General features: G+C 33.6%; 1 protein-coding gene across 1 annotated transcript; it reads left to right on the forward strand.

The window, feature by feature from the left end:
• The first annotated feature begins 1,213 nt into the window (after window positions 1-1,213).
• On the forward strand, window positions 1,214-2,748 carry LOC132644207 (transcription factor TCP8-like). The gene has a single exon (XM_060360786.1). It carries the CDS (start codon window positions 1,584-1,586, stop codon window positions 2,541-2,543), a length of 960 nt encoding a protein of 319 aa, XP_060216769.1. The 5' UTR covers window positions 1,214-1,583; the 3' UTR covers window positions 2,544-2,748.
• The last annotated feature ends 10,661 nt before the right edge of the window (window positions 2,749-13,409 follow it).

Raw genomic sequence — 13,409 nt, forward strand, 5'->3', positions numbered from 1 at the left:
GATGATTCTAGAGAAAGGATGAGTACTTGCTAATACAGGTGAGAATAAAATACATCATTAAAATCTTAAATGAGTTTAAGATAAACACAAATGAGTTTGAAGCAGGGCGGCGAGTTTGATCAGATCTGGCAACTTTGATTTAAACTCTATGTTTGTCTTAAAAATTCATTGATGATGTATTGATTGTTAATATAGAACCGAATAACTTGAAAATATTAGAATTCAGAACACATAAACTTCAAAGCCTGACTCCTAATCGGATTCTTTGAAGTAAATCATTTCAACAATAAAAGTTAAAATGTTAAAAGGATTGAAATGAAAGTTTTGCTTTTATCTATTACAAATTTACTTTTTTGAAATTTTATTATTATACAGTAAAAAGTGTAACACAAATTATATTTCTTTAATTAAAATGTCTTCTTTTACATCATGAGTTTGGGCCCGGACTTAGCACGGGTTTGATGAAACTAGTATATATATATATATATATATATATATATATATATATATATATATATATATATATATATATATATATTTATTTATTTATTAAGATATTTATAAATATTTTACTGTGAATTCAATTAATCTTTTCTCACAAAATAAATACTATCATTTTAGCAAAAAATATTTGTCCCCAAATAACTGTTGCTTTAGGAATTAAAGACAAAAATATAGTACATTATTTCCAACTATGCCCTTATATTTAAGAATTACTTCTTAATAGTAATAAACAATTAATAAAATGAATAACTTAGTAAACTATATTCCTTCTAGATCAAAAGGAGTGTTCACTTAACTTTTATTTTTTGGTTCAACAAAAGTGTCCACTTATCAAATTAAGAAAGAATTAACGTCGTTTTTTCAAATTTGTCCTTATTAAGTATTAAGTGACCCACCACCTATTTAATTAATTAAGGGTAGTTCGGTCAAATTATCTATTTTTGCTTAGGATTTAGTATTTTCTTAAGGGGTGCGCAAATGACTAAGTGAACCCTCTTTTTTTTTATCCGAAGGAAATACCTCGCATTTATTGTTTTTATTAATGAGCGTGAAATGAGGTAAACAACACTTATTTTGGGAGGGCAGCGGGGGTGGGGTAATAGTAATGTTAACTTGAGATCGTGATATACATTCATAAAATTTAAATTCTGAATCTGCTTCTGTCTTCCATTACCACTGAGTTTCAATTGGACCCCAACCCTTTAGCCTCACAACCCCACTTACCCCACGCTGCTTCACCAGCTACACTTATACTGATTCTCTTTTGGTAGGCACCCACACCTACTCTTCTTTCTTCTCTTCTTCCTTTCATCAGCCAATTCCACAAAGTTGAATTAAAGTGAAAGAAAAAGAAACCCCACTTACTTCCACTTGTTCTATCTTTTGGCTCTAGAGACTAATTTGCACTACTTGCACCAACCACTACATTTCATTCCACCTTTTTGCTAGCTGTGTTTCCATTTCATCAATAACCAATTGGATAAAATCTTCAAATATCAAGAAATATATCTTTCTCAGGCCCTTCCCTCACCCCACCCAATCCCCCACAGCTAGCTACCCTTCAAATTTTCTTTTCCAAGATGGAATTTAGAGAGTCACATAACAAAAACCAAGAAGGTGGCACCAGCAGCAGCAACAACAACAACGATAACAACAACACCGATAATAATAACAATAACGCACTTTCTACCAAAGTTGTTAAGAAACCATCGAAAGACCGTCACACGAAAGTGGACGGTCGTGGGCGGCGCATACGCATGCCAACTTTATGCGCCGCCCGAGTGTTCCAGCTCACAAAAGAGCTGGGACACAAATCTGATGGCGAAACTATAGAGTGGCTTTTACAACAAGCTGAACCCTCAATTATAGCTGCCACAGGAACAGGCACGATCCCAGCAAATTTCTCATCTCTTAACGTGTCTTTACGTAGCAGTGGTACCACAATTTCAGCACCACCTTCAAAATCCGCTCCTCTTTTCATCCACGGTGGCGCCACCCCTATGCTAGGTTTCCACCACCACCACCACAACACTTTTGGGCAAGACCCAGATGAGAATTACATGAAAAAAAGGTATAGAGAAGATAGTACAACTAGTGCAACTTCACCTAAACCGGAAAGAACCGGTCATGAACCGGATCAAGAATCAACAAAACCCGGTTCATCAAATACTTCTAGTTACATACCGGCTCCAGCTATGTGGGCGGTTGGACCGGCTGGTGGTAACGTGGGAAACACGTTTTGGATGTTACCAGGCACGTCATCAACCAGAATTGGCGGTTTCGAGTTACCGGGTGGTGGGCGGTTCAGTCCGGTTCAATTAGGATCTATGTTTTTGCAACAACCTCAACCGGTTCAGCAGCTTGGTTTAGGTGTTACAGAGACTAATATGGGAATGTTGGCATCTATAAATGCTTATAATAATAGTAGGGGTAGTACTGGGATTGATTTGGGTATGAATTTGGAGCAACATCATCATCAAAATAATCAGTCTCAAGGTAGTGATAGTGGTGATGAAAATCACAAAGATTCACAATCATAATTAACTCCAAGGTTGATGTCATTTGGATTAATTCTTGATGCTTTTTTTTTTTTTTCGTAATTTAGTTAGGAGAGAATTGCTTGTGGTCATTGTAGATGTTTTATTCTCAGTGTTTTTTTATTCCACTCATTTTTAACAGTGTGGTTGAAGAAGAATTGGACTTTTAGTCTAGCGGTTACAATTGCACTTATAAACCCCACTTAAATGTTGTTGCCAAGTACTTATTCGATTTAAGTGTATACACTAATCAAACAATTTAGCTTTAGTAATTTTCAAAAAATAAAATGAAAGTATGTAGATGGAAGACACATATCTCTTATAATTGATTTGACGTAAATGTTTAGTGCGGGTAAAGTTTCTTATCTTCAAGTTCTTCTATCAAATGCCACTCGTTTTTCCTAGAGATAATTATTTACAATTTCGAATAGAAAGAAGAGAAGAACCTTTTCAGAATTCTTATATGTAAATATGAAGATCTCTAGTAAAGTTGACATAAAACTTTAATTTTTTTTTTTTGTAAAGGATTACAATATCATTTGATCCTCCCTTTTAAACCTCTCCTGTTTTACTATTCACGGGCTTACCTGTGAGAAAAAAGAATTGCTCAAGAAAACCTTTAAGATGAAGGTTATTAATATATTTATTTATTCCTTTTTTCTTGTTTCTTTTCAACAACTAGTCATGACGTGATTTGTTTATATATGGTTCCATGTTTTAGTATGTTTTGGCATTTTGGGAGGAAACACGGTAAGATATACTGGCTTTGGATTGGTAATAGTATATATGTAGATTGGAATTGGTGTGTGGTTGAATTCATTTGGGGACAATAACAAAACGAAATGCCTAACAATAATGTACCAATAAAATGTTGATAATTGGTGGAGTCAAATCTTCTCCAACTAAAGGTCCTCCTTTCCTTGCCTTCCAAGTTGTGCATAATTGAGAGAGAGATAAAGATTGTTTTATCTTTATTATCAATAGTTGACTGAGTCTTCTATGATTGGATGGAAATAGAATGGGCTAGCTGTGCTTTTAATTTGATTGGTTCTCAATTCTTTTCCATGCTACTATTGATAAGATTGGATTGAATAGAATTGACATGATCATTCCATTATCATGATAATTAAACGAAGAGAAGCCCAAACAGTATACCACTAAGCCGAATGTGCCAATGTCACAGCTTAAAAAATTTCAGCATGTGAAATGCAAGACAAATGAGAGTCCGGAACCAAAATGCCCAAAAAAAAAAATCACGTGGCCAACAAAAAAAAAAGTGACAAAAGTACCTTTAGCTACCTTTAGCGCAATAATTTACTGCGCTAAAGCAGTTCACGGAGACAGAGCCGTTAACTGCTTTAGCACAGTATTTTACTGCGATATAGAAGCAGTTAATTTTTTTTTTCTATAACGCAGTAAAATACTGCGTTATAGAAACAGTACAAAAAAAAAAAATTGGCCAACTTTATTTTTTGCAACACTTAGTGTTTTTTTCATACTTTGACCAATGATTAATCGGGTGTCAAGACTCCGAAACGTCAATATTTTATATAGAACCTGATATTTTTTTCTGCGTACAATAATGTAGGTTCAATACATCAAAGATACGTAAACGTTCGGATCGTCATTTTAGGGGTTGAAAAGGTGCCCGAAGTAAGTTTTGTTTGTAAACTTTAGGTTTAAGTGTTCTATATACATAGACGTCCATTTTTGTTTGAAGACTTGTTGTCATTAGCTTAAAGTTTTTTATTTTTAGGGTTTAGATTTAAGTGTGTTATTTTTTAAAGCGTAACTTTATTTTGAATATACGCGGTTTTTGCGCTCGGACGTCCGATTTTGCGCGATTGTTTTTTTTTTTGCAACATATTCGATATAAAGTTACGCATTAAAAAATAACACACTTAAGGAACACTTAATGTTTTTTTTCATAAAAAGACCGCAACATCTTATTTTAATAAATCTTTTCTTTGCAACACTTAGTGTTTTTTTCATACTTTGACCAACGATTAGTCGTGTGTCAAGACTCCGAAACGTCAATATTTTATATAGAACATGATATTTTTTTCTACGTACTATAATGTAGGCTCAATACATCAAGGATACGTAATCGTTCGGATCGTCGTTTTAGGAGTTGAAAAGGTACCCGAAGTAAGTTTTGTTTAAGGTTTAAGTGTTTTATTTTTTAAGGTTTTGATTTAAGCGTGTTATTTTTTAAGGTTTTGATTTAAGCGTGTTATTTTTTAATCAAGACATAACTTTATTTTGAATATAAATATAATTCTAAAAAATATAGGGAGAAAAACTAGTTGTAAAGTGGTCAAACTTTAGATGATCATAACTTTGCGCTCAGATGTCCGTTTTACGCGTTTTTTTTAACTTGTGTATTTTTTCGAGATCTATACGGCCGAGCCGATTTTTAAAAAAACACCTTTTATCCTATTCAATTTCAATTTTCCCCCAAATTGGCGTGGATTTTCAGTTTTATTTACTTATAAGATGATGATACGCGATAGATTTCAACGTAAAAATCGCGGGGTAATGTAGCTGTGAATGTCAATTTCACTTCTACGGTTTTAATTTTTGAAAATAAAGCTGACTAATTTTCTCGACATATAAAGTTGACTAAAATAACCTTACAGTCAAACACTAAGTTTTTTCAAACAAAACTTACTTCGGGCACCTTTTCAACCCCTAAAATGATGATCCGAGCGTATACGTATCCTTGATGTATTGAGCCTACATTATTGTACGCAGAAAAAAATATCAGGTTCTATATAAAATATTGACGTTTCGGAGTCTTGACACACGACTAATCGTTGGTCAAAGTATGCAAAAACACACTAAGTGTTGCAAAAAAAAAAAGTTGGCCAATTTTTTTTTAGTGCTCGCTATTTACTGCGCTATACAAAAAAAAAATCTTTAGCGCAGTAAAATACTGCGCTAAAGCAATTAAAAACCTTTTGGCAACGACTTTATTTTCAATAAATCTAAACCCTAAAAATAAAAAACCTTAAGCTAATGACAACAAGTCTTCAAACAAAAATGGACGTCTATGTATATAGAACACTTAAACCTAAAGTTTACAAATAAAACTTACTTCGGACACCTTTTCAACCCCTAAAATGACGATCTGAACGTTTACGTATCCTTGATGTATTGAGCCTACATTATTGTACGCAGAAAAAAATATCAGGTTCTATATAAAATATTGACGTTTCGGAGTCTTGACGCACGATTAATCATTGGTCAAAGTATGAAAAAAAACACTAAGTGTTGCAAAAAATAAAGTTGACCAATTTTTTTTTTTAACTGTTTCTATAACGCAGTAAAATACTGCGCTAAAGCAGTTAATGGTTCCGTCTCCGTGAACTGCTTTAACGCAGTAAATTAAAGATACTTTTGTCACTTTTTTTTTATTGGGATATTTTGGTTCCGCATGATTTTTTTTGGGGCATTTTAGTTTCGGACTCGACAGATGACAAGTCCAATATTTAGTGACACTAGGTTGAATGTGTCAATGTCATAAGTAGAAACTTTTGGGGTGTCAAATGCAAGACCAATGACTTGTAACATTGGTCATTGGTGACACTAGGCATTGGCATTTACTTAAAACCGTCATAAAAAAATATAATATCAACAGTGACTGTGGATATATATCAAGTTTATACACGCAAGATTCTATTTTATTAGGCGAATATGCGAGGAGGGTAATGCACCTTATTATAAAACTTCACTTTCAAGGTATAGTAAAATCATTGTCAGAGAACTTATAAAAGAATGAATGGAAGTTTCTAATACATATTGTTTTCGTTTTTCTTCTTCTTCTTTTTTGTCTTGTAAAAAGGATAAACGTAGAATATTCCTTAAACGTAGAATTTCGGAAACAGCCGCCCTATCTTTCAAGGTGGGGGTTAGGTCTGCGTACACTCTACCCTTTCCAGACCCCACATAGTGGGATTATACTGGGCTTGTTGTTATTGTTGTTGTTGTATTCCTTAAACTGTAAAACCTCTTTCTTATTGATTTTCAAGAACAAATTATCAAAGTTACAAAAAGAAAATGATCCAATTTAAAATTTAGGATAAGCTCTTATCGTACAACCTTTTTCCCTTGTTATCAATGGATTTCTGGTGCCCTCTGTCTCCCACCATCATTGCCTTTGTGTTATGCGTCAAACAACTAGGGAGTGGGATATTATGAACCACAATTTCAATGAAGGTCTTTACAATTATTTCACTAAATTTGAAATATAGAAAGGAATATAAAATCATAAGAGCAAAAATTTTCGCTTGACTTTGTTTTTATTTCTTTTGGTGCTTAGTTACCAAACAAGCATTGGATATAGGCTGTCCTGGTTGTAATAACTGTCCAATATGCTTTTTCCAAATAGGTTGAGGTTGTCAATCTTTTAAATATTTATAGTAAGAAGAATAAGAGGTCTTTCAGCTAAATTGATTCCCTCAAAATTGAGAAAAAAATTAAATCCAATTATTGAAGCCTCCACTTGCACAACAAGTAGCATCAAGTCCAAAAAGAAGGTGGGAATCTCTTCATTTTTTTGTTGTCTGCCTTATCTTACCCAATTTTGGCAAAGCTTGCCAGTGCCTTTTGTTTTCCGCCTATAGTATGATTGTTCTATTGAAACTCATAATTCAAAATTTTAAGTCAGTTAACGCAGAATACGGCTACATTCATTATTATTTTGTAACATAACTTGAGAATAGTCTTACAACGTCACCTGCTTCACAAATAGTACTACACTTCTTTAAGAAACAATTCACAATTATTGGAACCACCAAAGCAAATTTTTTGCTCTTCTTCCCTTCTCAGCATGATTTTGAAGACAGTTCTTACCAAGAGTTTTGTGAATTTCCCCTTAAAATATATTTTGGAATGACATTTCTACCGAAGTATATATCTTTTTTTATGATCTCTCACCAGTTAGTTATATTCTATTTATTATTTATAGAAGATCAGACTCTTCAGAAGACTGTCTGCAAAAGATAGACGGGGAGAATTACATTTCCATAATTTTTCATTTCCATAATTTTCCTCTTTTAGAAAAAATTAATACACGCTTATTGAATGTGTTATTATTGAATGTCTTAATAATTACGTACTACTAGAGTAGATCAGAAAGTTCATGATCTCTTTATTCTGGTTCCCGATGTGTTGTAGCATGAAAATATGCAACTTAGTTCTACTAATTATAGTACTCTCTCCGTGTCAAACTTTTTCTTTATAGTCGGTCCCAAAACGAATGACATATTTTTATATTTAGTAACAATTCAACTTTAAGTTTACCCTTTTACCATTAGTGAAATAATTTTCAGCTACACTAATTTATATGACTAGTGTCAGTTGGCCCGCGCTAAGACCGGACCCAAACCAACATTAAAAATTTAATTTGTAGATATTTTTTAAATTTTTTCTGCTCTTGCTTCTTTATTTTTGTAACATTAATTTGACATTTTAAAAAGACTTCTAAAATTTTAAAGTACAAAAACGTATATGAAAGTTAGAAAACATTTTTCTTAGTTGTATTAGATTCTTTTAAAAAAAAAATCAAACAATAGAAAGCTCTTCTAATTTATATTTTACTTAAATCTTTTGAGAATAAAGTCTCTGATGATCCAAATTGAGCTTTTCATATGTTATATTAATTTCATTTGATTCTTCGAATTGAACCCATATTGGCTAACTTATTTTTTGCCAAAAGATATGACAGTATTAGACAAGTTTTATGTAATAGTGTGCGCATGTAGCATTTGATTAATTATTATTGTACTTCGAAGTTCATTTTTCAATTGAAACGAAAGGACTATAGTTTACATTTTAGAAGATTTAGCACTAATATAAGTTTATATGTATTTATTACTTTAATTTTTTACTTAATTCTACCTCAAGTGAAATCTTTGTTAATTACTTATTTTGCCAGCATGTACGACACAAAATTACAGGAGAAAATAAAACAACTTTACTTCTAACCAGACGAATAAAAATTGAAAATAGCAAATGAAAATTAGTAAACAACATCAAAAAATACTAAATAGTATTATAAGAATAATATTTTAATTCAATTATTAAGGGGAAAATACATAAATACCCCCTCAACGTATACTCGGATTAATTATGACGCACCCAACTGTCACGCCCCGAACCATGGCCTGGGCGAAACACGGCACTCGGTGCCTTACTGCATGTGACCGAGCGAACCACATGGCTTGCTGAATCATCATGAGGCATAACATGAGCGGATTATAACGTGAATGCATGATGAGCCTTTATAAAACCTAGCAAGTCATAATACTTAATAAAAATACTTGTTTAAACATGAGTGCGGAAATAACATGAATGAGCCAAAATGGCTATACGACTCCGAATGTCTGACATAACATAACTAACTTGTCTAGTCTATGAAACCTCTATCATGAGTCTGACTGGAAAACATACTCACTTGGGACAAGACCCCCAGCATACCTTAGATGCATAATTGACATAAATAGAAGTAAAGACACAACCCTGAATGAGATGGGGCTCACCAAAAGCTGATACGAGCAATGTCCTAACGAGCAAATCTGCTGTCCTGTCAATCAATACCTGCATCGTGAAATGCAGGCCCTCGGGCAATAGAAAGGGGACGTTAGCACATTGAATGTACTGGTATGTAAAGCAACTGAAAGAAATAACTTGGGACATGACATAATAATGATAGGAACTGAAACCTGGTAAAAATATCATAAGTAGGGAGAGCAATAACTTATAACCGATCTATGGTCTGGTGCTTGCACCCCGCCAGCAGAACACTCAGTCCTTGCCAGGGAACATGAGATTTAATAAAATATGAAAGGATCCAGTCATTATGAGAGATCGCCCGGGACATGGGTGGAGCGATCCTCATCCTACGGTGGCTACGTAGTTTCAGGCTATCTGAAGCCTTCCTCGGTAATTAAAGCAACTCCCAAAATCAGAAACATGTAAAATAAGTGGCACTTGCTGCCCATGGTTTTCATGAATATAATTTGCTTGTACATGAATATCATAAATTATAACTTGCTTGCATGAACTTGTAAAGCATGTATAGTATTTTCTTGAAAATAGCATAATATATCATAAACTAGCATGCATGAACTCATGGAATAAGATATATGGATTCTTCATAGATTACGGACAGATTCTTAATAATCATAAAGAAATATTAAGAACTCAATGATGGAATTATAACAATTCATACATAATAAAATCATGGACATGGACCTAGGGTTATCATGAACATGATATAGAAACCTAGTTTTCGTAAAGAATCATAATTTATGGATTATGAGGCGTGGGGAAGAACAATGATGTTCCCACACGTAGATAGTAACTCTACATACCTTAATCGCTCCAAAACTTGAAGAAAAGTCTGAATCTTTGAAGAAGAATTCCAAAGTCTTGAATTCTTGAACCTTGGGATGGGTTTTCTTGAAAACCCTAGTTTAGGAACAATGATTTCTTGCTTAGATTATTAGAGAATATATATTAGAATTGAGTTGGAAGGGTTTACTCAACTTAGAAAGGGATTAGGAACTTGAATTCAACCTAGAATCATGATAAAAATTACCTTGTAGGGTTCTTGAGGCTTGGGACTTGTTCTCTATGAATTTAGGGTGATTTTTCGTGAATGGGGTGTTGGGGAAATAAACCCCAAATCTTAAATATAACTTAAAACGCATAAACCCGACTTTTGACCTGAAACCCGACCTTTTATGCGTTGGATCCGCGATGCACGCGCATCGCGCGACCCCCTGCAGGTCGATATTCAGAGAGGGTGTTTTTGTGCGATCGGCCCGCGACGCGGGGCCATCGCACGTGCCCTCACAAGCGGCATGTGTCGGTTTTGCACAGTGTTCGGTAAAATAGGCATAACTTCTTGTACATAGCTCTGTTCAAGACCCATAATATACCGTTGGAAAGCTATTTCGAAGGGATACAACTTTTATGTTTTAAGTTTCCTCAAATGCCCAATGGATTTTCACGAAATATGACTGGAAGGAAGACGTATCGAAAACTTAACCGATTCTATAGAATTTTAAGTGCCTTACTATTAGCCATATTGAGACGATCATATCTCCTTGCTCCGATCTCTGATTGGCTTGGTCCTTGTATCGTTAGAAAGGTATTTCTACATACTACAACTTTCATTAGGGGTACTTTCCCAAATTCCCAACTAATCAAGGATTTATGGCTGCCCGAAGTAGGCCTATCAACCATTTTCGCAAAACGTTCAAACCTTCGGTTTTTCCACTAAAACTTTAATGATATGAGTCTAAACATAGTTCCAAGATACGGGGTGTTACACCAACCTTTGCGAGCGACCTATTACCGCCCTGACCTTATTTTTCCTATATTTTTGTACCCTTTTTCGGCTGACGTGGCACAAAAAAATTTTGATGCCCAGTTGCACAGTGGAGAGTTGCACACTCTCCGCCACATTGGCGCCACGTCAGTTCCACATAACTGCCACGTCGTCTTCTTCTTCTTCTTCTTCTTCTTCTTCATCATTTCAAGAAATCAATCAACCCATTTTCTTTCATTAACACACACACATTCAATTTCATCATCAATCATATAAAGCTTATTTTCAAAAAATCAACCAACCCATATTCTTCCTCCATTAACACATACAATCAACCCATTTTCTTCCTCCATTAACACATACACACATTCAATTTCATCATCAATCATAAATATCTTTTCAAGAAATCAACCAACCCATTTTCTTGCTAAAAGAGACAAAGGTAAAGTGAAGAAAAATTTCCATAGAAGAACATTTTTTAATTTAAAATAGGTATTCCACTTTTCGATCAAGCTCAACAAAACATTCAAAATATCCTGAAATTTTTTATCCTATCTGTTATATTCAAAATCCAAAATTAAAAGAGAGAGAAATAATTTAAAATAATATCATTGTGTTGGCCGGCTTTATTTGAACTCAGGCTTTTTAAAATTCCTTCACATTAGCTGCCCGATAGACTGAACATATTTTTGAAATGCCAATTTAATTACATAAATATAGTGCAAAACATAAAACGAACTTTTGGCTTTTTTATGTAGTGGGACACAACGTTTTTATCAATTGTGCCAACAATGAACTACCCTTCATTGTTTATTTCTTCAAAATAAACAATGAAGAAATTGCACCAACTGCCCTTCAAATGGACTGGTTGCCCTTCAATGTGTGTGTTAATGGAGGAAGAAAATGGGTTGAATGTGTGTGTTAATGGAGGAAGAAAATGGGTTGGTTGATTTATTGAAAAGATATTTATGATTGATGATGAAATTGAATGTGAGCGAGGAAGAATATGAGTTGGTTGATTTCTTGAGAATTAGCTTTTTATGATTGATGATGAAATTGAATGTGTGTGTGTTAATGGAGGAAAATGGGTTGATTAATTTCTTGAAATGAAGAAGAAGAAGAAGAAGAAGAAGACGTGGCACTAACGTGCTGCCAATGTGGCAGAGAGTGTGCAACACTCTCCACTGTGCAATTGAACATCAATTTTTTTTGTGCCACGTCAGCAGAAAAGGGGTACAAAAATACAGAAAAAATAAGGTCATGGGGGTAATAGGTCGCCCGCAAAGGGGTCATAATTAATCCGAGTATACGTTGCGGGGGTATTTATGTATTTTTCCATTATTAAGCCTACATTAAGATAGAATTTGAATGACAGGATAATTCTTTACGTGTTTATAATAAATTCATAAGGAAAAATATATTTTAAATAATAATATTTTCTCAAAATACTCATATATATATATGAGTATGCTTTATGGGGTCCACTATAATCTTTTACATGACATCATTATTTTTAGTGGCATAAAAAAAGCCCCTAAAATTCTCAAAATTTATCAAAATGTTTGAGGATTTACAAAGTCATAAAAACTTCAATTGGGGGTAAAGAGATAAAATAAATTCATTCGAGGACTACAAAAAATTGGTATTATCAAAATCCATGTGGAGTGGTCTCAAAAAAAAAAAAAATGAATGAGAGCAAAAAAAGAAAAATGAGAATATGCAAGAAAAAGTCAATAAGAAAAGCCAACATGTAAGCATCAGTGTTGTGAGGATGTGAGGACTACAAAAACTCACTATCCTCACTTATATATAGTAGTAATTTCTCTTAGACCACAAGTTTTAAAGGTCTTCCTTTATTTTTTTAACTTCATAACCACTCAAACATCTTCATATAAAATGGGACGGAGAGATTAATAATTTCTTAGGATATACAGCACCTTATACACACACCAGACCACAAACTTCTTTCTAGGCAAGCTAGGCAAATGCTGAGAATTGAAAGAATTTATTTGTGACTTCAATAGCCTCCATTTAATTTAATGATCTAGATGTATAGGAATCTATAAATCACATGTTTTTTATTAGATCAGTTTGTAGCTTATCTATTGATTCAGGCAGGTTCCTAATATGGTCTAAATATTATATGTGCTTAGACATGTTACTTGCTGTATGCCTGTATTCTCCACACCAATTACTTTTTTGTTGGAGCACTTAGAATAGCAGAATACAATAGCACGATAGTCTCATCACTTGAATAAACATAAAAACTAGCATGGCTTGATCCCCAAATGATGCATAGGAAATTGAATTGACCAATTAAGTTCTATTAATCACACATTAACAATACTAAGCTTTATTAATTCCACTTGTAAATTTCCTGATTCTAAAGAAGCTACTCCCTCTGTGTCAATTAATTATGTGTTTAATTTCCTTATTTAATCCGTTTAAAAAAAAATGACACTTTTATATTTAGTAACTTTGTAATTTCAACATCCCAAATGATACGTTTAAGACTACCAGATTCGACGGCA

Source organism: Lycium barbarum, chromosome 1 (assembly GCF_019175385.1).
Source record: "Lycium barbarum isolate Lr01 chromosome 1, ASM1917538v2, whole genome shotgun sequence".
Classification (NCBI taxonomy): Eukaryota; Viridiplantae; Streptophyta; class Magnoliopsida; order Solanales; family Solanaceae; genus Lycium; species Lycium barbarum.